The 27,995-nt window shown below is 39.4% G+C and overlaps 1 protein-coding gene across 7 annotated transcripts in view; it reads right to left on the bottom strand.

Annotated features, from left to right (window-relative positions):
- MBNL2 (muscleblind like splicing regulator 2) overlaps positions 1-27,995 on the bottom strand; it is a 106,333-nt gene that overhangs the window by 16,705 nt on the left and 61,633 nt on the right. For 4 of the 7 annotated variants that reach the window (XM_057366209.1, XM_057366204.1, XM_057366205.1 and 1 more), the window contains 5 exons: positions 17,298-17,462; positions 14,134-14,334; positions 12,698-12,961; positions 7,032-7,085; positions 6,183-6,336 (listed from right to left, as the gene is read on the bottom strand). In XM_057366209.1, the coding sequence (XP_057222192.1) occupies positions 6,183-6,336; positions 7,032-7,085; positions 12,698-12,961; positions 14,134-14,334; positions 17,298-17,351 (727 nt within the window). In that variant the 5' untranslated portion in view covers positions 17,352-17,462. Of the gene's footprint in view, positions 1-1,446; positions 1,542-6,182; positions 6,337-7,031; positions 7,086-12,697; positions 12,962-14,133; positions 14,335-17,297; positions 17,463-27,995 lie in introns of all 7 variants that reach the window. The other 3 variants (XM_057366206.1, XM_057366208.1, XM_057366207.1) reach the window with 3 other exon arrangements.

A 27,995-nucleotide genomic window follows, 5' to 3' on the forward strand; every position in this document is an offset into this window, starting at 1 on the left:
ATTTGCCTGCTGCATTTTCATCCATATCCCAAATATTTTTAACAAGCTAGCTCTCAGAAAAGCAAGCACAAAACAACAACCCTCTTTTGATGAAAATGCTAGAAGTAAAAACATCACAATGTTGGCAAATGAACCTTAAAAAAATAGAAAATGGACTGGTTTGTGTTTCTTGAAGAAAGTAGGATGTATTTCAGAGGTAGTATATTTTTCTTAAATTATTAAAAATAAACTCTTGCATCAACTTCTATTTTTCCATGGGATACTTAAATAGTTTTGGGAATGACAGAAAAAAAACAAACCTGTTAGTGTAACATTATTAAACAAAACATTTTCACTGACTTCTTTCTAAGTCCTTGGCAAGTGGAGGGGAAGGAACCAAGAGGAGAGCATTTCTACTGACTCTGCAACAGCTTGTTGGTCTGTCCAGAAGCAACACAAGGAAAGATGATGGGGACAGAGCCCTTTGCCTTCTTTTGCTTAGCAAATCTGCTTGTTTCCTTTTCAGTCTGACCTCTTAGAACCTGAGGGGAGACACAGCTCAGGTGGAAGTGCCTGAGCATGGTCCCAGAGCAACAGAAAAGATSCAACTGCTGTGCAAACTCCTCTCCTGGCAGATGCCAGGCACATCAGGGTGGGAATCTCTCCAGCCCCAACAGAGGAGTCAAAGCTACACACTCTGGGCTGCAATAGATATGTCTTTCCTGGGAATTAGSTCCTACAGGAGGAGGGGAAACCCTACCAAAATAAAAACTGCCATTAATATAAAAAACTGCAGAAGARGAGGAGTAAGTATATCATCTTTCCTAGCCTGCCTCAGACAATAACCCTTKGGGTTCTTTCTGTCAACCTCCTTCCTTAAGGATATGTAATTCCCAGGTTACACTTTCAAATATAAAGCAGGTGTAGTCATAAAGATCTTGAGTGCTCTTTGATCACTAGTATTTACAGAAAACATTCAATTCTTTTTCTTTTTTTTTTTCCCAGCTACTTTGTCTTGCTTGTGGTCTTTGACAGCTTCCATGCTTACAAATTAGTCACTTCCACACCTCTTGAAGAAGGCTACRTTAACACACCTGAATGTTTGAAACCTGATGATCTTCCTTTTGAACTTAGGAGTTAATAATAGACTTTTGTAAGTAGTCCAGTACTACAGTGATTCTATCTCCGGCTGGGTTAATTACACAATAATTAGGTACAAACATCGCAACACAAAACACAGCTACATCATTATTTGCAACAAATGTTAACTCTAAATAAGTGCAACCTGTCCCACAAACACTTGCTATAAACGACTTAAAAATAAAAGTAAAATTTGATGGGGTAAACACAGAAATAAAAAAAAAATTCTCGGTGAGAATTTTTTTTGTTAAAAAAAATTAAAATAAAAATCTCAGCACTCATTTAGAGTTCAGGATCTTGTGAAAGAAAGCTTTAAAAGGAGCAAACCTGATTTGCTGTGGCTGTTGCGGCGAAGGGAACACTTGTTGCAGGAGTTGTTGCTGCAGAGACAGTGGCGGCCGTAGCGTTGTGCATCATGGGTACTTTCAGGAGGGGAACCATGGAAGCAATGAACAGGAGGGTGCAGCATTATGGTAAGAGAAGTGGTATTTTTGGCATGGTGAATATCAAGAGCGGCAAGCCATCGTCATGGGTTAAACCGGCAGATGGCATGCAATCACAGTGCAAAGCGAGAAAGCGTGGCGGAGAAATAAAAAAAAAGGGAAAATAGCTTATTACAAGTACAATTAAAGGAAGGTTGTCAACACAATCGGCGATTCCCAGAAAAAAAGAGTAAGGACCACTGAAAATGCAAGTGTTATCTTCAATAAGAAGATTACTTGTGCAAATGAGGCCTTTAACAGAATTGCCCGTTACCCAGTACAGATATAAAGCGCTTCAAAATAAAATCCTACTAAAAAAAACCCAGTGGTTTATACTGGGRAAAAAAAAAMCTGTTAAATGTTTATCTTAATTTTTAAACACAATTGAAAATGAATTATTTTCATGTATCTTCATTTTGAAGTAAGCCAGATACTCTCTCTCCTTTTTTATAATCCAATTTATGCGTTTTTTCCTACTAGCACTGCATAAGTGTTCGACTTTATCAGAGTTAAATTACCATCAGCTTGAGGCAAAAATCAGGAGAGGGATGATAATAATTATCCTGATATATACACTACTTTGTTTGATCTAAAAAAGGAAGATCGATTTTATGAAAGACACTGCTTTTGCTCATTTTAGGAATGAATTTTAATCAGCATCTTCATGGGGGAATTATTAATTTGATGTTTTAAAGGCTTGGTATTTTAACTGTTTATCTGAGTAGGCCCAAAACCCCAAAATAAAATCACTGGGATAGGGCTACAGAAGAAAGATTACTTTTCTGTCTCAGAGGCTGTTGCATTGGACTTCCACTTCGCATGCCCAAAATGTTAATTTCAAGCTGCAAATATATTTAAAGAAAAAGTGAGATTCAGATCACGAGTTTCAACAGAACCTCTGTGGATCAAAGTAGGCATTTCTGGGAAACGCTGATAAAACTTTCTAACACACAGCAAAGGAGAAATAGGCACACCACTATGAAACTTTAAAACACTGATGAAATTTGCTGGCTTTTTCCAGTATTTTATGATTTTATAGTACTAGACAATATAAAATATAAAGAGAAATAAAACTTTGAAAACTGAAAAGCAGACTGGAATTCATGGTATTATGCTTTTGCAGTGTAGTTGTTATAGCAGGTGATATCATGTCTAAACTGCAGCTTTCATCTACAARTCTAAACACTCTGCAAAGTCAACCAGAAGGACAAGCGAACCTTTAATTCTAGTCAGTGTCTAAATCTCGCCTAGGATTTTCGAAACAAGTGAATACACATCATATACAGTATAAAAAAGAGATCAATAAAGAAATTTGGAACCTACCAATACTGGTAGCGGGTGTCATGCACAAAACTGACCCTGCGTGTCATGCAATGATAGGTGAAAAAAGTGGATAAAGGGAAGAAACAGGTTAGCTGTTTAGAGTTAACATTCAAAGTGAGATTCAAGCATAACCACAGAGAAGTAAGTTAGTTAAATGAAACTGTAAGGTCATTCACAGTTTTGCTTTAACACAAAGAGGTGATTATATTCTCATTAAACTCCTGTACATACTGTGTGGGTTTTGGTATGTTTTCTGTACATATTCAAGATACTTCACAAACTTTTTTACTTATTAATTTTATCCTTTTATTTGCTACTTTTGCAGCAACAGACTTTTGTTTACAGAAACATCTTTGCTYAAAGATCACAGTATTTGGGACTTAGAACTCATTGCATAATTCAGACAGCTCAATGCTTCACGGATCAATATCCACCAATTTTTTGACATGTGGCAGAAAAAGAAAAAATTAAAACAATATTTTGCACAGGCTTTGCCAAATTTGTATTTGATGTTAATGTACCCATTCTTAACACAAAGAAAACTTTTACAAGTCCCAAGCTAAAGCATGTAACATTGCAGCAGAAGGCTCCCAGCACACCTCAGAGACACTGTGGGATGACTGCTCACCTGCCATGCAGTTTAGTTTTGATGCCTGGTCCACCTTTAACCTTTCTGGAAAGGCCAAATGAAAGGAAGAGACTGGCCTATTTCCAGCACAGTGCATACAGCAAGCTGGTGAAGGCAAGCAGGTAAGGAGACCAGTACCAGGTACGTGCATATTTGATACAGGGTTGAATGTGCTTCCTGTATTCCTGCTGAATTACTACTGCAGCCCCTCACTGGACCATCACAGGGCTTGCACGACTATGAATGACCTTACCCAAGACCAGTCCCCAGAGAACACACAAAGTTCCTCCTCTAGAGGCTATAGAAACACTAACAAACAGCAATGGGAGGAGAGAAAGATCTGTTGTTTTTAAGATCATTTACCAAACAATAAGGAGAAGGTGACAAAGCAATCAAACTGATGTAAAACAAACGAAGTGCAGAACTTCAGAGGTAAGCCATGCTAAGTCAAGCCCCACACTTTTTTATTAGGGGAGCCAGTGGTTAAGAAAGCAAAAAAGTTATATAAAACAATTCAGTTTTATATATATTCCAGCAGCAAACTTGTCTTAAAATTTAACACGCACGCGCACACACACACACAAGGAACACATTTGAAAATTATACCAGTTTTGAAAATATCACATAATCATTTAAAATCCAACAGAAAATGTCATGCATTGCTTCTTAGACGTGGATGGCATGACAGTCCTTACACCCACCAAATCCAACCTTCCCAGGATATGTGGGAATATCACATGTAGCATCTTTAATGGAAAGCTCATGACACCAATTCTCACAGAGGGTGTTCCCCTTTCCTAAACTCCTCCCATACCCCACTCCACTCTTTAATATCCTTTCTTGGTGCTGATGGTGTTTGAAAAGAGCAGGAGGTTCATCACTTTGAGAAAAGTTTTCTATTCTGGGGCTTGGGCTCCATCTGCTATTTTATACCTCTGTTTCTTTTTTTTTTTTTTTTTTTTTTTTTTTTTTTTTTTTTTTTGGGGATTGACAACAACCTGGCCCTTAAGATTTGGTTCCAAGATCCACCCTTTCTACCACCAGAAATTTGTTAGATAAAATTACAGTTACAACGATTACTTGGAAAGAGGGATGGACAATAAAAAGTACAAAAAGTGAGCTACTTAAAGAAGCATGAYCATTCCAAAAGCCTGGAAAATATCCAAATGCTTTTTGACTGAGAAAGATTTAAACTACTGCCTTTTTCATAGTTAATTTGAAGTTCTTATAAATTGCAAATAAGAGCAGTAAGCCCTGAAAGGAAGTGCTTAAGAAGGAAAAACGCCTATCATGCTACAAATTCTCAGAATTTCAATGTAAAATAAATTCGTGGAAATTTCTGTATGCTCTGTAAGCACAGGGCAGTCTTCCATTCATGTCCAAATAGGCGGTCTCATAATTTATTTATTTTTTTTCAAACACTCCCATAAATGTCAGTGTGTTTTCTGCCACAGATATTCTGGTGCACCAATGTGCTAAAAATAAGGCTATGCTATTACTTACTATTACAAATAYGGGGGCAGGCTCCAAGGTTGTTACTGAGGCCTTATAGAAAAATTCCATGAAGTCAAAGCCATCTGTGTTTGTTTTTTATCTTTAAAAACATATGGGAATGCTGATAGATTGGGAAATCATCATGTGTTSCCTTTCATTCCTTGTTTAACCGACATTATTTCTATAAGCTAAAATAACATTGCTGAAATGTCAAGTACATTTGCAAACAGGTAGTTTTAAACAATTCTGAAGTTCACACTTGACAACACCCTGACACTACAATACGTAATTTGTTAATTACTAATGAAATCACAGAGTTCCTTTGGCAGGATATTCTCCTTTGGGAAGTTTGGAGTCGGAGTGACTGACACAATTTAGAGGGTTGTGCTGTTACTGTTTACACGAGCATCCAGCACATCCCTTCTCTCGTAGTGTTAAAGGAAATCCCTGCTACCAGCCAGGGTGCAGGTCAAAGCCATCTCTGATTTTCACAGAGCTCTGAGCACTGAAATGTAAATTACATTCACTCATCTTCAGATCATCCCTATGAAGAACTACAGCCCCAGCTATGAGCCTCAAATGCTAGGAAAAGTTCTGGTGGTGCTCCAAAACCATAAAAATGCATCTGATGCCTGAAAGCCCTTTAGTGCACCTGCGGGAAGCAATGATGTGTTTTGCCAGGGCTTCCACACAGGTATTGATTGGAAGTTTATGGCTGGTGTTCYCCTTCTCAGGATGCTCGTGTGCGGCTAGAGAAATCCCCACGGCTGCAAAACAGCAGCTGAGGGAACAGGAAGATGCTGTGGCATCTCTGAAGTGTGATGCTGYTCCCAGCATTTTTGTTTGTGGAACAGATACGCATCAAAAGCCAGCTATTTAGGGTAGGCAAAAAGAGGCAAACTCTGGAGAATGATGAGCGAGGCTATGGATGTGCAAAAAAGCAGCTTCATGGCATGTTGAAATTTCTGCTTGAATTCTTGTCCTTTGCAAGAGGCATTAAAATAACGTGTAATCATCTGTGCAGGCTTCCCCTCAAGTGGGGCAGGGAGCATAATAAAACCTTCTGTTAAGTGCAACTGCCTGACACGGAGGCTACCTCAGGGACACAAAAGTGATGCAATGTGGATACAACATACCTGTTGGGATAAACGCTGCATGCTGCTGCAACTGAGCATTGGCAAGAGCCTGTTGATAGTGCAAGACACTGGGATTGAAAACGGCACTGGCACCATTGCTTTTTTCAAGTGCTTGTCTCTTTGGTAAAGGGTGAAGAACACCAGGAGGAAAGGCCTGTAAATAAGAAAGTTAGTTAAAATGGCGCCATTTTTAAGACCTTGTCCGTAACATATACATAAATACAAAAACTTARTATTATTTAAAGCAGCTAAAGATGCCTCGCCATGCATATTAACTCAAAGCACAGCAATGTAAAATGAGTGAAATCTTGTTATTGGTAGCAAAAGCATGGTACTATTAACCTAGAACTGTAGCAGCACAACTACTGAAAAGAAACGTTTGCTTTAAAGCAACRAAAATGGCATTGCCTTGAAGTAGGTTTTCAAATATTACAGGGAGAAAAAACCACTTGTGTTTCATTGCCAAGTATTTTCTTTTATTTTTAAATTTAAATATCATTTCCTATTATTATACAGATTAATGGATTACGTTATGCGTTTTCAATTACAAAAGCAGTTTTATCTCAATTTGACTTTTCATGAGAGATTTAAAAAAGATGAAACTGTGTTAGGAACCAAACTAAATCGTCTGCGGTCTATTACGTATGAGAATGAGATGGATAAATAGAGCTTCCAGTAAATTAACGAGTATGTGAAATCATTTCCGGTTGATGTTTGAAAAGTAAAGCGATACAAATTTCATTAGTTGCTTCTCTGAAGGAAAAAAAAATAAATTATAATAAAATAAACCAAAAAAACCAACAAAAAAAAAAAGCTACATGCAAAGCAAAAGGTGAAAGGTCAAAGTACCAGGTCTACAGTTGCTTCGAGAGGTCGCTTCATTGCTTTGGCAGTCGACTGAGTCTTTTAATAACAGGCAGCGAGCACATGATGGCAGTGGGCCAATGGGAGTCAAGCGAATTAACATACAGGTAAACAGCAAGCAGAGGTGCGTCATGGGAACGGCATTGCATTTGTGGATAGGTGAGAAGGAAAAAAATATTCTGAATGCAATATACAACATACAAAACACTAGGCATGCACAACAACAAAAATGTCTTCTAAAGAAATGAATATTACATTTTGAATTAGTACCGAAGCAAAAATGCATCTACTATACCTTAGTTAAAAGCATATAAGAGAGTAAAATATAGATGTTTGAAATTCAGGAAAGTTGAGTAAAACAGCAGCTTGCAGACACTATTAAGCATCATATAAACACTTCACAGAGATGCAGAAAGTTTTAAGGATACACCTATTGGAATTCCTGATAAGTTAGTTCAGTCACATTTTAAAGCGGGAAAATTGATTTGGGAGGCTACATTTTCAAATACAAAGCACAAAGAAAGTTGTAATGCATTACAAATGCTATTAATATCAGTGCTTACAAGGTGAGTGTCGTTTAATTTAGAGAAGTGAATCATTCAATTGATTTGGGGAGTCAAAATGAGACAGGTTCTCCTTTGCCAATACAAAATAGAGYACAGAGTACATCTACTTACACCAACTTATCATTAATTCCTTTTCTCCTACAGCTGGGTCATTTTTGTAGGTTTTTTTTTCCTTGCAACTTACCACATTACATTGAGCGGGAAAAAAAAGTCTTTCAGAACTGAAAGCATACTTTCTAAATTTTGCTMTAACCTTCAGTAGTAGCTTCAGGAGCAGGGAGCAAAAATAGTGCTCCCAGTTCATAAGCAAACATTGACATATGAGTTATGATACTAGTCCAGCACTATTAATTTTTCAGAAGAAAGTATTTAGGCATAGTACACAGGCATATACATTTATGTATACTTTGATAGCAAATTCAAACTTGTGGCTGATTTGAAAGCATTCTGTAGAAAAAATTCTCATCTAAAATATTGCTTTCAAGTTTTATAGTGTAAATAATTCTTACAAACCTTTAGAAAGAAAAACTGACTTAGAAATCAAAAAACCTACTTTTGTTTTTTAAACACAGGCTGATATTTAGCTCTTTTTAGAAATATGCAGATTAYGTCTACCTTGAAATCAGTATGTGGAAATAGGGAACAAAAGTTGAGGGGGGGAAAAGGACAAGGCACAAAATGCCTGCAAACAGCTTGTGGGCATAGGTTTATCAGGAGCCAACAGCATATTCTGCAGGATAGTCCTCATTTTGCTTATTCCTTGTTYCTGTCTCTGTTGCATGAGTCTTCTCAAGACCTTCCTCATCTCTTCTTTAGCACTTTTCTGGATTACATACCCTGATCTACAGGATCTGCCCCAAGACCCAGACACRAGAAGAAACACCTGGCCTGAGGCAGAGATCTGGACAGACTTGTGGGGCACAGCGCAGCCCAGGTGGGGCACCCTCCACAGGTACCAMTGCAGGGGACATCACTGCACAGCCTCAGAGCCACTCTGCCTCCACCACAGATGGAGGGAGGTCTGCACAGGGGTGATGCAGTACAACCAAATTCAGTGTTAGGCAATTATGAGGTCCACAAGTTCAAATCAACGTCACTAAGAGTAAAGCGTTTCAGTTAATTACCTTTATTATCCAAATACAGATCTTATCTAGTCTMACTTGTTAACTTATTATCTCTCTGYTTATTAYTGCCTTTCTCCAGTTTTTCTCCATGCGCTCTCACCTCCCCATTTTGAGGCTTTCTTCTGGCTTTCCCATCATGTTCCCCAGCAAGTTTGGTCTCACAGTTTTCCCAACCTGAAAGGTTTGATCTGTTCTAAACCTACTCATCAATCTTGCTTCCATGTGGTCTCCCACTCTTTTCAGGCTTTCAAACTGCTCTTTTGCTCTCCTACATTTATATTTTATTTCATCCTGATAGTAAAACCCCCTTTGTCTCTTTCTGTTCCATCAGATTATCTCCTCAACATTTGATCTACATAACTAACAACCAAAGAATCAGTAGCTACAGGTTGGAGAGGAAGAAGACACAAAAAGGAAATAAAGATAATATTAAAAATGATCAAACATCTGAGGCATAGCATTTGTCTACTGTACTGCACATTGGTATGCTCCAATGTCTCCTGGAATACAAACAAGATCCACACAGCAGTGGCCTCCACGGATGTGCAAGGAGCTCCTGACTAAACTCAAACAAAAGAAGGAAAGCACACAAGAGGCAGGAGCAGGGACAGATGGCTCAGCAGGAACAGGGACACMGCCTGAACATGCAGGGATATGTTARGAGAGTCAAAGATCACCTGGAGCTGAATCTGGAAAGGGATGTGAAAGACAACCAGAAGGGCTTCTCAGTAACAAAAGGAAGATTAGAGAAAATGTGTTTCCACTGCTGAAYGGGGCAGGCAGCCTGGTGACACAGGACATGGAGAAGGCTGAGGTTCTGAAAATCCTTTCCATCTCAGTCTTTACTGGCAAGACTGGCCTTCAGGCCAGCAGGAGACCAGTGGGAAAGTCTGAAGTGGAAAAGATTTTCCCTTGGAGAAGGATGATCAGGCTAGGGAACCTTTAAACAAGCTGTATGCATACAAACCCATAGGAACTAACAGAATGCACTGACGGGTGCTGAGGGAGCTGGCGGATATCACTGCAAGATTACTCTTAATTAACTATGAAAGATCTGTGTGGCTGGGGGAAGTTCCCAAAGACTGCAAGAAAGTAAATGACAATCCTATCTTCAAAAAGGGCAGGAAGGAAGCTCTGAGGACTGACAGGTTGGTCAGCCTCACCTCAGTCCCTGGGAAAGCAGTCAAGTAAATCCTCCTGAAAACCATCTGCAAACATGTGAAAGCCAAGACAATGATGGGAAGTAGTCAGCACAGATTTATGACAGGGATATTGTGCTTGACCACCCTGACATCCTTCCATGATGAGACTGGCAGGCTGGTAAAAGGAGAGCAATGGATGTTGTTTCTCTTGACTTCAGAAAGCATTTCAACACCATTTCATCTTCACAGACAAATTTATTTACTATGGGCTAAACGGGAAAGAGTGAGGTGGACTGACAATTGTCTCATGTGCCAGGCTCAGAGGGATGTGATCAGCAACACAGAGCCCAGCTGGAGGCAGTCACCAGTGGTGTACAACGTGGAGGAGTGGTTGATACACACTRTAGATGTGCTACTGCTCAGAGGGACTAGAAAGTCTGGAGAAATGGGCAGAAAGGAACTTCACTAAGTTCAACAAAGAGAAATATCAAGACCTGCACCCAGGGAGGAACGACACAAAGCACCAGCACACACTGGGGGCCACAAGGGCTTGGCAGAAAAGACCCTAAAGGTCCTTGGTGGGCACCAAGCCAGCAGTGTGCCCTCATCAGCAAAGGCAGCTGATGGCATGCTGGGCTGCACTGGGGAGAGCATCACCAACARGTGATTGTCCCTCTCTACTCAGCCCTGGTGAGGCCACATATGGAGTACTATGTCCATGTCTGGGTACCCCAGTATGATAAAGATACAGATGTGCTAGAAAACACTCCCATAAAGGACCTGAAAGATAATCAGGGGACTGGATTCAGCCTGGAGAAGATACAGGGGAATCTCATTAGTGTATACAAATATTGATTTCAGGGTAGAGATAGAGCCAGTGGTGCCCAGGGACAGGAGAAGAGGCAACGGGAACAAATTTAAGAATGAGAAATTCCATTTAAATGTAAGATTAAAAAAAAAAAAAGGAAAAAAAAAAAGAAAAGCATTTATTTTTCCTGGAAGTATGGAAGAGGTTGTCAAATTATGGAATTTCCATCCTTGGAGACTTTAGTAAGCCAAAGAGGCACATCCTTGGCAATCTCCTTTAGCTCACCGCTTAAGCAGGGGAAACGGGCTGGAATATTTTGTACATATTTCTATGCAAAACGTTACCCTGAATTACAGGTCCCTGTTGCCTTCTCCTGTGACATTAAGCTGCTAACATTTCAATTCTGTGCTTCCAAAGATGCTTCATCTTGCTTTGAGGCTAATGTAACTCTAATTAAGCCTTATTTAAAATCACAGGATATATATCTGCAACCATTACTGAAGTGCAAAAAAAATTAATCCCCTCATCTCTCTCCTTTCTTATTTAGTATAGTGTCTAGAAATATTACATTCTCTAAATTAACAATAAATAYTGCACAACAGAAGCTAATCAGAATAAAAACCCAATCTTCTTGCTTTAATTTCCAGATGGTATTTAATTTCTGCAAGCACAGGAAACCTTAGCTAAAAGTCATCCAATTTGAAACAAAGGCTGGGGATACTTATTAGAAAAAGAATATTGAAACTTAAGAAATATTTTTCTRTTTGGTGGTTTACTTTCTTGCATAACTTACCCTTTAAAAAGTCTGGTCTTTTCTAATTTGTTATATACAATAGCTTGGGGTAGTTATGTACTGTACTGTATTGTGTTTCTGGTAGGCTTTTTAACCAGAGAAAAACTGTATTGTTTATAACTATTGCATGCACTGCCCACAAGTCCACAAACCACATCTGCTTAATTATTCGTCCACTGCCAGCAATGAGGACAATGATTCTTTGATTTGCTGCCAGCAGTTTTGTCTCTCAAGTCAGATCCTGTATGTTCAATTCAAATATAACTTTATCAATACCACTGTAAATTTATCAACTTTCCTGGTAGCAACTATGAGAGGGATCCAACCCTGGTAAAGGAATGGGCTGTCTTGTCTGAACTGTTATAAGTAAGAGGTTAAAATACCTAAAAATAAAAGCCCTCACTCTCTTTTCTTCTGACTGTTGCTACAATGTTTTTTTTTTTTTTCTCATTATTCCCATTATAGTTTACTATATATTTTTTAACCCACCCTGTGATTCAAGTAACTGGTCCATAACAGCAGGAGAGGTAAGAAGTCTCTAGGCATGAGATGCATCTAACCAAAGTTCAAAAAGATAGAAGCAACAGTTTTAAGTCATTGGGAATAGTTGTAAATCTACAGACGGCAATTCTTTCACATCCCCAGATATGCACTAAGAGTAGATCAGATGAGTGTCCCGGTTTTTTTACACTACCAGTACAGTGAGACCAAGGTGGCTTTCTGTCTGTCTCATTTCTAAGGTAGGCTGTGCTGATTCTCAATGCAGGTTTCTGTTCTACTACTGATCTCTGAAGCAAACACTCTCTTTGCTTTTCTTCCAAATTTCCACAAGTATATCTGCCATCAAAGAGCTAACACAGCATATGTGTCCTTGTTTTCCTGGGAACACTGAAGCTTATCAGTTTTGTTTCTGTTTGGAAATACTAGGGACAAATTTACATGTAATTAAGGCAGAGAACAGAAGTGGTATAGAATGTCATTTGCTTCACTGTCTTGAATTGAAATACAGCATTAAAATAAGGGCATAAAGAAAAGAAAGTGCTTCCTCCCATCAAGCAATAGTAATAATTTAATAAGTTTTTATCTTTCACCAAAATAAAAAATTAAAAAAAAAAAAAGAAAAAGAGGCAAAAGAGAAAAAAAAGTACAAGCAAACAGCATTAAATTGAAGCAAAATAGGCATAAAAAAAAAAGGCAGCCATACATGCCAGCACTTACCATCACAGTCGCAGCTGCCGCAGCTGCCTGGGCTGCCACTGCAGCCTGGTTGGCTTGGTGTTGCGCCGCTTTGATTTTGGCCTGCAAATGTGCAGGAGGGTGAAAATACTTGCATTTCTCCCTCATGCAACGACCTTTTATGTAATCCATACACACGGTTACGGTGTTGTCGTTTGTGTCAATCATTGTGCTGTCTGCCGGATGCGCAAAGCGGCAATCAGTCTCTCCACGCGCACAGTTCCCCCGCTGGAACTCCCTGCACACCTACGTGCAAAACAACACACGTTGCAGGGGCACAGCTCGGTGCAACATGGAAGGGCAAGGAGAGGCCCGTGACCCCAAAAGACAGACCTGCCCCCTTCCCCCGTTAGTTCAAGTTTTACAGCAAATTCAATTCGATAAACCCTTCATCTTCTGGTGGGAGAGGTGAGTGCATCTATTTTACCCTTGTGCCCTTGGCTCCTCAGGTAGCTCTCTGGTACTGTGGCTAAATGAACTTAACATGCAACAGAAGCATTCCCAAATGCCTTTCCTGTTTCCTGTTTAGAAAGCAGCTGGGAAGGATACTTACTCACGTAACTGCTCCTGCAAAACTAGCTGGGAATCACAAAATATTTTGTCTCTTTCTGACTACACTTTGTACTCTCGCAGGTGGACTGGTAGGGGAGGAGTTCCTCTTGCTGAAACCCAGGGAAAACACACATCAGATGCACTGTATTTTTTACAGAGTCTACAAACAAAATTGAGAGCCTACTTAAAAATAATTTTCAAAATGGCAGAACGAACACGCTGATTTTCCCAAGAAGAAATGCGCTCTAGACACTGGTGCTTAGGCTTTTGGGAAAGGACATTCATTTCTGCAAGAGCCATTTGGCCTCCTTGTGTACTTGGATCACAGATTCCACTGAATCCAGCCACACAGTGATCCAGATACAGCTGGGAGGCTCTGCACATAGCTGGGGGCTTGTCCCTTCAGCCWGCTGCAGCATTGGTAATATTCAATATCTCCACTGGCAGCTCAGGGCTGAAGGGCTATACCATTCCCCTAATATTGATCCACAAGGCTATAAAATTCCCTAATTATCAGTGCAGAAAAACCAAGACAATTAATACTGAAATAAATGTGCGTTGGATATTTCATCAAAGCATGTCTTTACAGGCATGTACACCTGAGGATTTTTTGGAGATGATGAACATTACAAATTATGAAAATTCATGTTGATGTCTGTATTGAATAGAAGCAAACACACTACCTTAATAACAACAGCATTTAATTACCAGTGGCTGCAAGCACAGAAATCCTGCCTGGTTACAGGTTTTTTATCTGTAGCAACTAAATTTAAGCTTCACTTCTAAAACAACAAGTTACGCCCTCCAGGATCTTTCACATAGCCTAACAGAGCATGTGTTTCTAGTCACAGTGGTGTCTACAGTACCTCCAGTTTATCAGTCCTGAGGAGTTTCTGGGTAGCAGTTGAACTGGGGACTGAAACCGGTGGACTTCCGGGAACAATGACAGGCGGCGTGGGCAGGATCTCAGTCGGGACTAAGCCAACTCCTGGTGTTACTGGCGTTAGGTAGGGAGCAAAGCTAATAGCCGTGTTCGTTCCTATTGTGGGACCCACTGGAAATGTGGGCTGAAAAAGGAAAACACAGACTGAGATGAAAAAAAAGCCCTTAATCAATAGCTTACTAATTGTCTTTTGTTCGTTCTTTCTGGCACTGATCCATTTTGTTAATGAAAAGATTTCAAACAGCTGGCRAAACACACAGCATTCTCTCTTCTTCTAATCATGTAACACACTCCAGCAGCAACGAAGAACCACCTTTGTAACTCTATTATTGGAAAAGAGTCTGCTGATTCAAAGGAAGTCATACTTTGAACCTGAATCTCTGTTGGAGGTCCAGTTTACATTGCAGGCTTAATTACACATCTAAATGTAGAAAYAACATAGACTTTATTGCTTTTTCTCAATATCTGCTTTCCTTGGGAAAACAGGCTATTTTTCAAAGCATTCACATTTCATAGGTGAAGCATTATTAACTATATTAAAGCCATATTTCCAATAAGAGTACATATAATGAGCCCTTTGGCATGTAACTTCCAGTATGTTTGCATACTGTATTTTTCCACCTCCTGCTATTACATATTAGTGTGTCTCATACATTGAAAAAACTCACCTTTGCAAACATTTGTGTGCTCAGCTGTCACCAGTGGCAAGCAGAATAAATGTTATAATCTCAGTTGGACAAAGTGTTTAAAAAKGGATTATTCAGGCTTAGATTAGTTCATCATATGAAAAACTTTGACTGAAGGGAGTGATGCGGGTTGAAAAATCTTGTTTTGTGCCTTCCTACAGTGAGTCAGTGAAGTCATGACCAGAAGAAAGAGCACTTGTGTGATGCTAAAACAGCCGTGGTGAGGCAGAATAGTGGGTTTGTTACCACAGGGRGTGGAGGCAGAACATCACCATGGTCAGACCACACTCAGACCTGGAAAGTGCTTTAGTTCTGCAGARCTGATGTTTACCCCAGAGAGTGAAGCTATAATTATAAATGATGAAAACTATGCGGAAAAACAGGACATATCTCAGATTAGTTTTGTCAGAAATTAAGTTCCCAAAAAGGRCAGCAGCTAGAAGCACAAGAGCACAACACTAAGACTTCAAAACACTTTAACAAAGGAGAAGTGTCTTTTTCATCAAAGTGGCCTGCATGACATAAAGTACGTAGAAAATATGCAAGAGAAAGAACAGGAGCTGGAAGGGKTTTTTTTCTGTTTTGTTTGAGTTTGGGTTTCTTCGGGGTTTTTTTATCTGTGGAACCAATTACTGAATTATAAATGGATGTGACTTAGTACCAATAAGATGCTCTGAGCATGYAGATTAACCAGGATAACCAACTGTACGGAAATGGCATCTACCTGCCCTTAGGAGTTAGAATGTATCATGCTGTGTTTTAATCATTGATCAAATCTGCTTGATATCAAGCAACCCAGTTTATATGTCAAACATGAGCTAAATTCTGAAGACCATAATAACGAACATTTATAAGAAACAATGGTTCGACTATGTTGAGCACAATATGTGTTATGTGAAATATAAATAACAGCTTTGTATCAGATATGATTTTAAGAAGAAATGCACATGTCAAAGGACTTCTGTGAAATTTTCTTTCACTTTTTATCCATTTGGTCAAGGCTGAGTCATCTTAATCTGGCAATTTATATGAGACAGAGAAATAAAACCTGGCATTTTTATCACAGCAATCAGTCCAGAAGACATTACGTCAATGAAATTGTAAAGTTCAAATGATGAAATGGRTGAGAAGAAAAAAGTGTAATTTTGCCACTTCAATTCTTCTCATAATATTAAGCAGTAGAATCTTACTTCATCAAAACTTTTTCTAGTGAAAACTCAGGCAGTAGAACCCCAGGAAATACCAAGACACATTATGTCAGCATCATCAGATACAATTTGATGAACATATATCAGAAATTCAGGGAGTCCTGACACTCAATTCCCAATCCCACCTGTCAGCAGATGTTTCAAGTATAAAAACAAATTTTTGAAAAAGGCAAATGCAGATGCCTTCTTCTGAGATGCCTACACCTGACTTCTGTGGTAGCCCATGGAAAGACAAAGGCACTTAGAAAACCAAATTATCTAATCCGAATGTGGGTGTCCAAAACAAGCCAAGTAAATAGTAATAAGAAGCACCTTATGTCTTTTGATAAACTATAAATGGACCTTGGAAGCCCAGTGCAGAAGTTGATGCCAAGACTCCAGATGCCTCAAGTTAGAGAAAAAAATCCCACTCCAGTGGGATACCTTACACTAGGAATTTAGATTGAAAAAACATTAGCAGCCATGTGTAAAAAGTTTAATTCAGATTATTTCCCAGACCWTGCTTTGGAAGTCTGCTAAAGTGAAGAGCCCAACTGCAAGGGCTGCCCAGAGCAACTGATCACTTTAGTGCACATCCAAAGATGCTGCTCATGCATGCCAGACTCTAGTTCCATGTCACCTCCTGGATACGAAGTGTCTCAGGCGTCATACGAATCACCTTGAGACAAAACACTGAGTTTGTGAAGTGAATGCACCACCAATTTTCTGTCTTATCCTCAGATACTTCAGACTTCAACAGAGTAAGAAAATGCTACCTATTAACCATTGTTCCCAGTATTGGGATTAAATAATATTTAAAGCCATTCAAACCCATAGACTTTTGAAAAACGTTGTGTTCCTACTCAAATAACTTGCTAGCAAATTATTGTTATTATATAAATTTTCACCTCCAGAAGGATCATAGGTAAAAAATCTTGCAAACATGACATGAAATGCATGAAGGGGGAAAAAAAAGAGGAAAAATTGCAAATCATTTTGTGATAAAAGAAAAATAAATCAAATCTACAGAAGCAATCCWTTACATCTCCAAGTGCAAATATAAATAAGCATTTCTCTAGCATCTTGACCATTCCTTTAGTAAACAGACAGGGACTATATTCATTGATAGTATTTAGAGAACTTTTGCAGGTCAATATAGTCTTCAACTTTACTTATTTTACTTACCATTAACACCATCAGAGAAATATACTTACCACTGGCTGTAATGGTGTCCCTGGAAACATGAACTGCATTTGTTGAGCGAGCATTGCTGCTGCAGTTTTTTGTTGGATTAAGTTGTTTCTCCCATTGATTTCCAGTTGAGTTTTTAAATGTGTTGGTGGATGAAGGTACTTGCAGTTCTCCCTTGTACAACGACCCTGGAAAAAGAAGTCACACTAATCGGTCTGCTGCTTTTGATGATAGTTTAATGTCTTTGAGCAAAATATTACACCATAAACTAAGCAAGACCTAATGAAACACAGGGTGTTTCCTGGTAACTATGTAGAGGGCTGGGAGGAGCTGATGGCCTTGAGCTTTGCCTCAGCCCAGCACCTCTGATTGATCATTAAGGCTATTAGCCACAGAGAAAAAAAAGAGAAAGGCATTTCAGCATTTTCATTTTTAAGGATAGATCACTGCCATACAATTAATAATCTCAGAACTATCCAGACTGCCTGAATTGTCTCTCATGACATCTTGGCTAGAGTATCTGATGTTACCATAACATAAAAGTTTTTTTATAAAGGACATTACATTATGAATAACAAATTGAAACCTTCTTTAAGAAAAATGCAGCTTTAAAAGTAATTGTGTGATCATAGCAGCGAGGATCTGAAGTTGCCACTCTCTGCTTGTGCTCTCTCATACATTCACCCTTATTCCAGTTCACTGCCTCTGAGCCTCCTGTTTTTATTACATCAGCACAACTTTGAACTATTTCCATTCAAGTATAAAAGAACAGAAGTAAAGGTGGTATTTTTACAGCCTAAATTTAGAAACAGAGCATGGATCTAAATTTGAAGGTACACAGCAAAAGGAGAGCTCCTGATCAACATGAAAGGAGGAATTTTTAGACAGTTACAAGATAATAAGAGGCAATAAAAATATAGGTGGGCTATCATCTCAGAGGTGGCTTGGGTTGGAGGAGATGTATCTACAAGCTGACCACAAACATAGGTAGAGCAGCATGAGATGCACTGATATATTTTCCCCCACAAAAAGGAAATTGTAGGGTGCACCAGGAGGTTGTGCAGCTGCAGGGCAGGACCTGGTGAGATCAGAAGCTCCTTGATGACATGGTTCACAAACAACTACAGAATTTCAACAGTTGTGACTAGAGGGCCTAAAGCATTAGTCAAACCACATTTGATACATTCAACTTGTATAAATTAAGTTTCCAAATTAAGATATTTTTTAAGAAATGTTTTTTGAACTTTCCATTCACTGTTATTAGGGCTTTACTATTCGTAGACAAGCAGGAATGTCTCTGATAGTCAAGAAAGCGCCCAGATCCCTATGCAGGAATATCACACAGTACAGACATACACTGACTCCGTATATGCACTCACACACAACCCCCAGTACMAAACTTTCCGTAGGCTTTAAATGTCCCAAAACTACAAGGTTAATGTGATACTTTCTACTTTGACAGCAAAACAACACTGATTCTGCCTCTAATCTGCTATAAGGATGTGATACCTAGCAGCTTCTTCTATGTCGAGGCTGATGGGAATGCAAACAGCTATTTCCATGCTACTCAGAACAGTCCTTTCCTGAGCTGCTCCTGACTGCTGCCTGGGAGTATGCTAAGCAGCAGAGGCCAGAAAACTCAAGAAAGCTGAAAATTCAAGAAAAAGCAATGGTTTAAACACTCAGGAACAATGGTCTCAGTGCTGTTTTAACCTCCTAGTACACACGCAGCCACTTTCAGGACATCATGCTTTCCTTCTGTTGAGAGAATCACTAATGCTGCCTGGTTTAATGATTTACATAAAAGGAACATTACTTTGTCAGCTGGCACGAGCAGAACCAGAAATAGTCACAACCTGATGGACACAAAAGAAGGCTGTCTCTTTCATTTAGGGGGAATGTGACCTTTGCCATCATAATGCTAAATTGGAGCAGGCTCAGCGCACACAATGAGCCTACACTTTTTTGTTGGCTGATGAGGCCAACTGATTTAGACATTTTCAACTAAGATCTATTTTACTTTAGCCTATTTTGTATATGAATGGCTCAWACAGCAAATCTAAAAATTAAAAAAGCAAAATCCTATCGAACTACTGAATCTGATGGAAATACCGAGCTATGGAATCAAAAATGCTCCTTAAATAAGGAGTGAGAGCACACCTCTACCACAGAGGCTTCTGAAGCACCTTAAACCCGAAGAGTGCCTTCAGCCAGACCTCCTGTCTTACCTCTGAAAGCACATAGCTACTGTATRCATCACCTCAAGCTCTGCAAAGCAACCCACAGTGCACAAAAGATTGGTTATTTCTGAAAACTTTCAAAATAATCCAACCATACAAAAATGTACTGTCCTCTCTAAAGTTATTCATGTCTGTGCCTCGTTTACTAGTTTTGAGCTCCCAGTTAGCAATGAACGTATGTACTATAAAAGAGCTGTGTGGTCTATCCACGCTGCTATAGAAAGCCCTCTAAACAGATCAAGCCTTGTTGAAGTTAAATGACCCAAAATAAACTGCAGTGGAATGAGCACTGAAAATAGTGAGTAAATTAATCCAGACCTCACTACCAAAACGCAATAAAATCTGAGACCAGCTTTTTTACTTTTTAGACCTACAATGGTAGTAGGAAAACACCTATAAGGAGTTTTTCACYCCATTTTCCCCAAATGCTCCATGTCCCAACTACTAATCAATGCATAAATAAAAATTCAAAGTTGTGGTATAATTTCAGTCAAATGGAACCCTGAATTTTTTTTGTATATTAAAAAGTGACATATGAAGTCCAACTGACATGACAGCACATAACAACCAAAAAGTAGAACAGGCAACTGCACACAAGACGCAAGCATATTCAATATATTGGTTGAGTCATCAACAGTGAAAGTCCTCTTTGTATTCTTGCAAAAAAATACTATGCTAGCAGGCCACATCATCACAAAGACAGACACAAAATCAGGTACTTTAACTCCCAGTTGCATCAATACCAAGCCTCTGGAGTGAGGTATCTTAAAACCACAGCAGTTTAGGAGCTGTTCCACAGACATTTGGTCCCTCCGGCACACGACGGCACAAACTCAGCAGGATGAGGCAGGCACCAGGGAAAAATAATTGCTTCTTACAACTTTTAACTTGCTCCCAGATATGAGTCAGAGTCCTGAAACTGAGGGCACAGACAGATTGGTTTGAAACTGGGTCCCTAGAAACTCCTGTCACCCATGAAGTGAAGGTTATCAACAAGCACATCATAAGTGGTTGTGTACTTCCCAAGGGAGCTCATATGAAAAAATCACTTTCAATGAGCAGTGGATAGAAACAATGAACTGACATCAGATTACATTCCCAGCAATYTGTTACTGCCCTCATCCTGGAGGGATGGTACCTGCCTCCGACCTTTTATTTCTTTGCCTTTGTCCTCTACAGCTGCCAAACCTACTGCTGAGAACCCCATTTCAGGCAGGTAACAGAAAAACTACTTTTTTACTGCTAATTATCCAGGAACACATTGTGGCTTGTGTCAGGCTGTGCACCGTTTTCATTCCAGTAAAGCAGTGGGAGAGGGAAAGGGTGCACTGAGGAGCTCAAAACTCAAAGGACTTCAGTGCCCAATAGCAGGGCACAGCAAAGAGAGCATCCMCTTCTGCAGGGGCAATGGTCTTGGGAGCGGCTTCATTTCAGAAACACATCCCTTAACAAGCCATGTCACACCACTGGTTTCTTTTTAAAAATCAATAGATTTTCCCATTAAGAACAACAGGTAGTTTGTCTAAGATCAATGCCACAAGACAGCCCACAGGCTAAAGAATATTAAAAGCTAGATATGTGCTTAGAATTTTAAATTTAAAATAAGAATGAGGTGAATGTAGAAGTAACACCCCATAACTTCATGTTAACATACAAAGAATCAACTTCCTATCTACAAGTTGTACAGCCACATCTCCATCTTTCATATTTCATAAACTCACAACTGCTTTCAGTATTCTACTCTTGCACTAATAGTAACAATAATAATAGTTAATAGTAACAATAATAATAGTTAATAGCTTAACTTAATAATAGTTAAGCTTGGAAATTGCTTACATATAATAGTGAGTTAGCTTTTACTTATTAAAATCACCTTTATCTTTCATAAAAGATGTTTGAATAGAGAAAAGAAGGCAAAACAATGTTTCTTCTATCTCTTAAGGCAAGAATCAACTAAAGCTTCCAGAATTATTTTGCTCAGGTACTGAATTTCAGGCAATTTATTGATGCTTTTAGTGGGAAATAATAGAGCATGACTCCTCCACCTCAAGCATAGCCAAACATTTGACACACAAAAGATAGGTTATTTGATGAGAAGCAGAAAGTGGAAGGCCTGCTGCCTTGCMGGTATATGTCCCTTGTTCCCAGCCTCACTGCCCAGGGTGCTTCCAGCTCCCCCTACCCATGTCTGTTCTCCACGAACTCCCAGCTTCCTACAGTACCCCACCTCCCTCCTTCCTTGTCCCCCACAGCACCCTCCCACCTCTCCTAACTATAGACCAGGAAACAACTCACACGATAATTATAACTTGCTTGAGCCGTGCGTGTCCTGAAGGGCCAGCCAAGACGTGCACGCTGCTGGCAGACCACACTCGGGAGTGGCGTAGTGCCCATTCCTGCCTTTTCCTTAATAGGGTAAAACTTTGGATGCCTCTTCTACCCAGACACTGGCTTTTGCATAACCAGTAAGAACTTTGAGATATGTCTTTGAGATGTCTGCTTCTAGCAACTTTGCTTGAAACTGGCTACATTGTTCAAAAATTATTATAGTTACAGGATGATGCTAGCAAAAATATGGACAGTGCAATTATGCAAAACCTGTTTCCTTAAGAGAAAAAAGTTAAATCTAACAAATGCAGATGAAATTACATGGTCTCTCAAGATTAAATATGCATTCTAATGGGAAAAGGAAAAAAGTATATGACTTCCAAGACATGAATGGTTTCAGAAGGCATCTGAGCAACTGGTTCTACAAGGGAAAAAAGAGATTTTCTGGTTTCCAGATAAACACTATGAGATCCAAACATTTGCTGGAGTTAGAAAAGACACACACAAATTTTTAAAAAATAATAATCACCTAGTACCAAGACTACCTCACCCGCCTGAGAAAATCTTTTGCAATTTTCTGCATCATGCAGCTTCAGCAAACTTGCACATGCCTGTAAAGGTCAGGACACATTATAAAGCAGTAATGCATTTGCAGCTGTGGGCGTACTGCTCAGCTAAATATCACCTACTGAAGATATTACACACTGGTCAAACCTCAGCAGAGTGGGACATAGCACAGGCCACTGTCCAGGGCMGTGGCAGCACATGGCAAGAATAGCCACAGAGACAGCAGTGTCAGCAGCTGGGGTGGTACCAAGGGCATAAATATTTCTCTGGAAGAGTTTCTGACAAGAGCAAAACCTGGTTTTTCTCCTTTGGGATTCCTCCTCAGCAGCAAATTCTGGTTGGGAACATGTGTGGCCTCGCCCAATCAATTAAAAAAATACAGTTTTGCATAAAGCAGGAACTTTTCAATTGCAATAGTCCTGTGCTCCCTGAGACTAAACACAGACCCAGTCAATAAGAGGACAGGTATTTTGAGATACTGAAGTGTCTGTTCCTAGTGTGGCACCGACAGCCACACTAACTCTACCACCTCAAAACATCCAGTTAAAAAGTTATTTTTCAAATGCAGAAATAACAAAAAGAAAAAAACAAAAAAAACAGCCCACTAAACACTGTGTATTCATGCACAGAGAGGGATGATTCCTCTTGTTCTACAGGATTTGAATGCATGCGTTTCCCCACATATTTTAGCGCATGAGAGTTCAATCACCAACAGCACTTTTAACACTCACGGGAAACCCTTAGACTTCAGTTTGGACTGAATTAAAAAGTATTTTCCATCTAACATCACAATCCATGAATTCAATTTTCCTATGCAGGTCCATCAGCTTTCTAGCATCACTCAGGAAGTAAAAACACAGACACCACAGCCCCATTAAAGTATTCCCTTTGCACTTGCTGTGAAAAKGCACAATCTCACACAATCTGCAGGACTACACATGCTCGTAGAATTATGCATATGTCCAAGGACTTAGGGGATTTAAGCCTTAAGAATGACTAGTCAGAGATTTAAAAAAAACGTAATGTAGCATTTTATTTCTTCCTTAAGGCATACAAAAAAATTTCAATTAAAAAAATTTTGCATAGTTTCACATCTAGAGTACATTGACTTGCAAATATGTATGCTTATGAAAACACAATTTGTTTAGCCTAAGCAGGATTTTATATAATTTTATAGAAAGCAATGGRGATCAGCATAAGATCCCTTATCTTTAAAATGAGGCACACTTGAACTATTTGTGAAACAGAAAAATAATTTCAAAAGGACCAAACTGTACTACTAATAGAAATGTTAAACTTTTGATGGAGAGTTCAAATACCTCAGACTTCACTATTTGCCATACATCTTACAAACACGAAGACTTAAAGGAAAAAATGTGTTTCAAAAAACCACAAGCATTTCTTATATCACACTTGTAATGCTTCAGCTCTTGGATCTGTTTTCCTGGGGAAAAAAAAAAGACAAAAGCTACCAACAAAAACAACTTAAAAACAAATTAAAAACACTGCTGAGAACTTAGTTCTGTATTTCTAAAGCCACCTTGCAAGTCCACCCACCAAAGTTAGTGAGCATGCATACATATTTATATGCACCTACACACTTCCGTTTCAAGAAAAAGTAGAAGGCAAATTCACTTTCCTACTTTAAGGTAGAAAAGAAAGAGAAGGAAAAAAACCTCCCAGGTGACTTCAGCCTGATTCAGTTTCCAACAAGCTAAGAAAATCCATTAGCTACTCTTTTAATGACTTCAATTTTTYGTAAGAAACTAAAAGCTGGTAAAATAAAAATGATCATTTTATTCATAAAAGTAGAGAACAAGAACTGCCTGTAACACAGAAAAAAATAGAAAAATAGTGAACAAAAATGGAAGTTTTACAAAAAGATGGAATGTCTAAATGAAGTAAGAGTCTTACCACTAAAGACTTAATAGAAGATATTTATTTAAATGGAAAAAGACAAAATGTTCTCCTGAAGAGCACATTTGCAATGCTCAAAGAGCTCTGAGTCTCTCAAGATGCTCTTTCAAACAAATGTTGAGCATAGCTATAGAGAATGGTTTAATAATTTGCCTTGCAATATCAAGGGAAGTGTACTCAATATTAAATTGCTCAGAAGACAAAGAACTCAGGAAGATATTGCAGACTCCAAAAAAAAGACATTTATGAAATTCTAAATTGTTTGACAAACATTCTCGAGATTACTCTAACAAATAAAAAAAAAAGAAAATTCAGACAAAAAGACAACAGTTTARTATCAATTTATTCCATGTTTACTGCCTTGAAAATAATTTGAGMATAATAGGGCAAGAGATTATTTCTTCCCCAATTAGGTAGCTCCTTTCATTTCTCTTTTCCCATTTGTCCCCTTCCACTGGCACTCAAAATCAACCAGTTATCTTTATCTTGGCTTCAAGTTTGGCTACAAACACGGATCAGTAGTACATCACAAGCAACTGCAGACAACCCTTGAAATAAATCTAGATTCTAACATACACAGACACCTTTCACAGAATGGGGCAGCCAACAGCACAGGGGAAAAACCCTATGGAATGAACATAAAGAAAGCAGAGGGAAGCATAACCTTATTTAGATTAAATTCCTCAAATGTGCGATTTCTATTACATGGAAATAGAAAGCCTTGTGCAGGGCTCCAACAAACACAGGTTCCCCCACGGGAGAACTGGATGCAGCCTGCCATGGGACTCCAGATGGGATTCAATAGCAGAGCAGTGATTTAAGCCCTCCAATTCTGCCCAGTCAGAAAAGTCAACATATTCACTGATTCCTGCATTATAGAAAAAAAAAAAAAAAAGATGTCTAAAACCTCTATAGAGTCTCAGAATACGGCATTACACATGGTTAACTGCTGGCTGGGCAGCTTTAATGCACCTGCTCATCTCCAGGATCGAGTGCTTTCRTGGAAGACAGGAGAGAGCTGTGTAAATTGCAGGTGGGACCACACAGTAAGTCAAGGTGACACAGATTTTTGCTGGTAAACAACATACTCGACCATTAAATTTAACATGACTGAACTGTAAAAGAAAAAGATAAGAGCTTGAGATGAGGCAATTTTCTTCAAATTTTCTCAATATCTCAAGAGCAGACAAAAGTAGCCATTCCAGAATTAATCCCAGCAAAGAGAGGCAAGCAGTTTGGCTGCAGGGCAGCTGGCAAGAGACAAGGCAACAGTGGTGCAGCAAAACAGCAGAACACCGAACAAGAAATGGGTATGGCACAGCACCACTTCCTGGCATACCCCTTTCCCCACCTCCTTTYCAATTCCCATAAAAACCTTCAAGCAGACATATGCTGACTTTAATGAAAGCTTGCTCATATGAACAGGACTGAGATTAAACTCCCTTGTTCTGGAAAATATCACTCTGCAGTGAAAAGGTAGGCAAAGGCAACTGTAGCACTGACAGTCAAGCCCTGAGACACCTTATTTCTCTCTCAGTGCCTATTAAGGAAAACTACTGTGGCTCAGCACACAGAATTCTCCCTCCAGTGTCCATACCACATATCCTCCACTATATCCAGGCTAGAAAAGAGATGGTGAGTAACGGGAACAGGTCTTTGCTGATGGGATGCCCGTGAGCACAAACAGTGAACAGCCCAGCAAGGATCAGGGAATGGGCTGGTATGCTGGCTATGGTTCTCCCAAAGACATGCCGAGAATCTAAACACACTGCAAGAAAAGCCATAAAATCAGTTAAATGGCATCAAAAAGGAGCAGGTGATATGCACTGGTAGTGAGGAGCCTGGTTGACTGGATCAGAAAGAAAATGTGTAAAACTGACTACAAGCTTCCTAGAGSAATTCACCTGGCCAAGGGAGCCTTGAGAAGATGTTTCATGTGAGAGTTGCAGTGATTTAAATGTGATTTAGAAAAAGSCCATTATTTGGAAGATGGGAAAGGTCATCAGTATGATGTAGCAAGTCCCTGACATACAAAGGGATCCACTGGTGTACCACAGAGAGGGGCAGACCTAACACACACCAGAAGCAAGTGACACCTTGGACACCAGTGTGTCACAGCCCCCAGCTCTCGAGCGGGATGCCCAGCAGCCCTGAACTGCTACCAGGTGACCTGGATCTGTCATTGGCAAGTCCCTGTGCTGCTCCTCAGGAACAGGCTTTCATTCTGGCCAGGCCACTCTGCACCCATCTGGGGCTTCCCGGACCTCTTCCCTCTTGGGGATTTCACACTTTCTTGGCCAATCATTTTGTAAACAAATGGATAAAGCAAGGGCCAACTTAAATATACRGATCTCTGAGGACACCTTACATAACTGCAGAGGTGAAAAGTACAGTCTTGGCCCTCTGCAGAGGAGGACTGTTTACCTACTCTCAGCAGCAGCACTGGCACCACAGCTGCATTATTAATAAATCATCAGCTTTGCTCCTAGGACAAACCAGCAAGGGCTGGAGTCTGACACCAGCTCTCAATTGATTGGAAAGTTCCTGAAAACAAACAGAAATTAAAGAAAAAAATGCCTAAAAATTGATATATGTGCATTTTCTAGGAAGAATCACACATAAAATCCTCCTTAATTTTTGTAACTGCTGAGAAGTGGCAAACAAATTACTGAGATTAAAAGACACCGTATTACTGTMGGGCTGCCTACAGAGAGCAACCAAGTGTGCCTGACCTGAAAAGTCAAGGGAAAACAGGGCACCTTTCCTTGCCTTTTCTATACCCAGTCCATGCTCCTCCTCTTCTGGGAATTGGTTTCTTAACATCAGTGAAACATTTTTGTTTCTATCTTTTCTTGCAGTGCAACACTCCTTGAATTTCCCTCTTCAGGGAATGGGTAAAGCAGCACTATTAGCAACGGGGACAGTGAGACCCCTGCTCTGAAGCAGCAGGACATAAAAGCTAGCAGTGCGAAAATACCCAGAGAATCAACAAACTAAATCAGCTTAAAAAAAAGGGGGAGAAAGAAGAGTGGTAAAAGGTTCATAAATTCAAGCAAGAGGAAAGAATGAAGCCCTGGCATTACAGTTAGGCTAGAAAAAAAAAAACAAACCCTTTTCTTTTTGCTGAAGGGCTATCTATCAGGTATTAGGAAGCTTCCAGAAGATCTAGCAAAAGTAGCAAGAAATATAATGCAGTCACATTTATCTCAAATGGTAGCTTATGGAATTAGGCAGCTAAATCACGGTTATGAGAAAAGATAAGACACATTAGGATGCCTTATTACTTTCCCTGAATACTATATTCATTCCATTGCTAGAATATGGGATTGTGGTCTCGAGAGTGCTTATACCTTCTCAATACTGTGTTGAAGGAGCAGATAATTATTCTCTTCCTTAAGACAGATTCAGCACTGACTAAATAAAATCCTAGATTAATTTCAAATTAAAATACTGCCTCTAGGTTTTCCAAGGCATATATCTGTGACTTTGGGGGGAACACACACACAAGACTCTACCATTTATTATACAACATGACATTGGAATGCCCTGGCAACCTCCATGGTGTCATGGAGATTTCTCCATCAGTGTCATGAGTAGATGCAGTGATACCAACCTCAATTATATGACCACAACCACTATTTTGCACAGCCTTCTTTCCCAGACAGTGAA

The sequence above is a fragment of the Malurus melanocephalus genome, unplaced genomic scaffold (assembly GCF_030028575.1).
Source record: "Malurus melanocephalus ecotype Western Australia unplaced genomic scaffold, MMel_1.1 scaffold_61, whole genome shotgun sequence".
Taxonomy (NCBI): Eukaryota; Metazoa; Chordata; class Aves; order Passeriformes; family Maluridae; genus Malurus; species Malurus melanocephalus.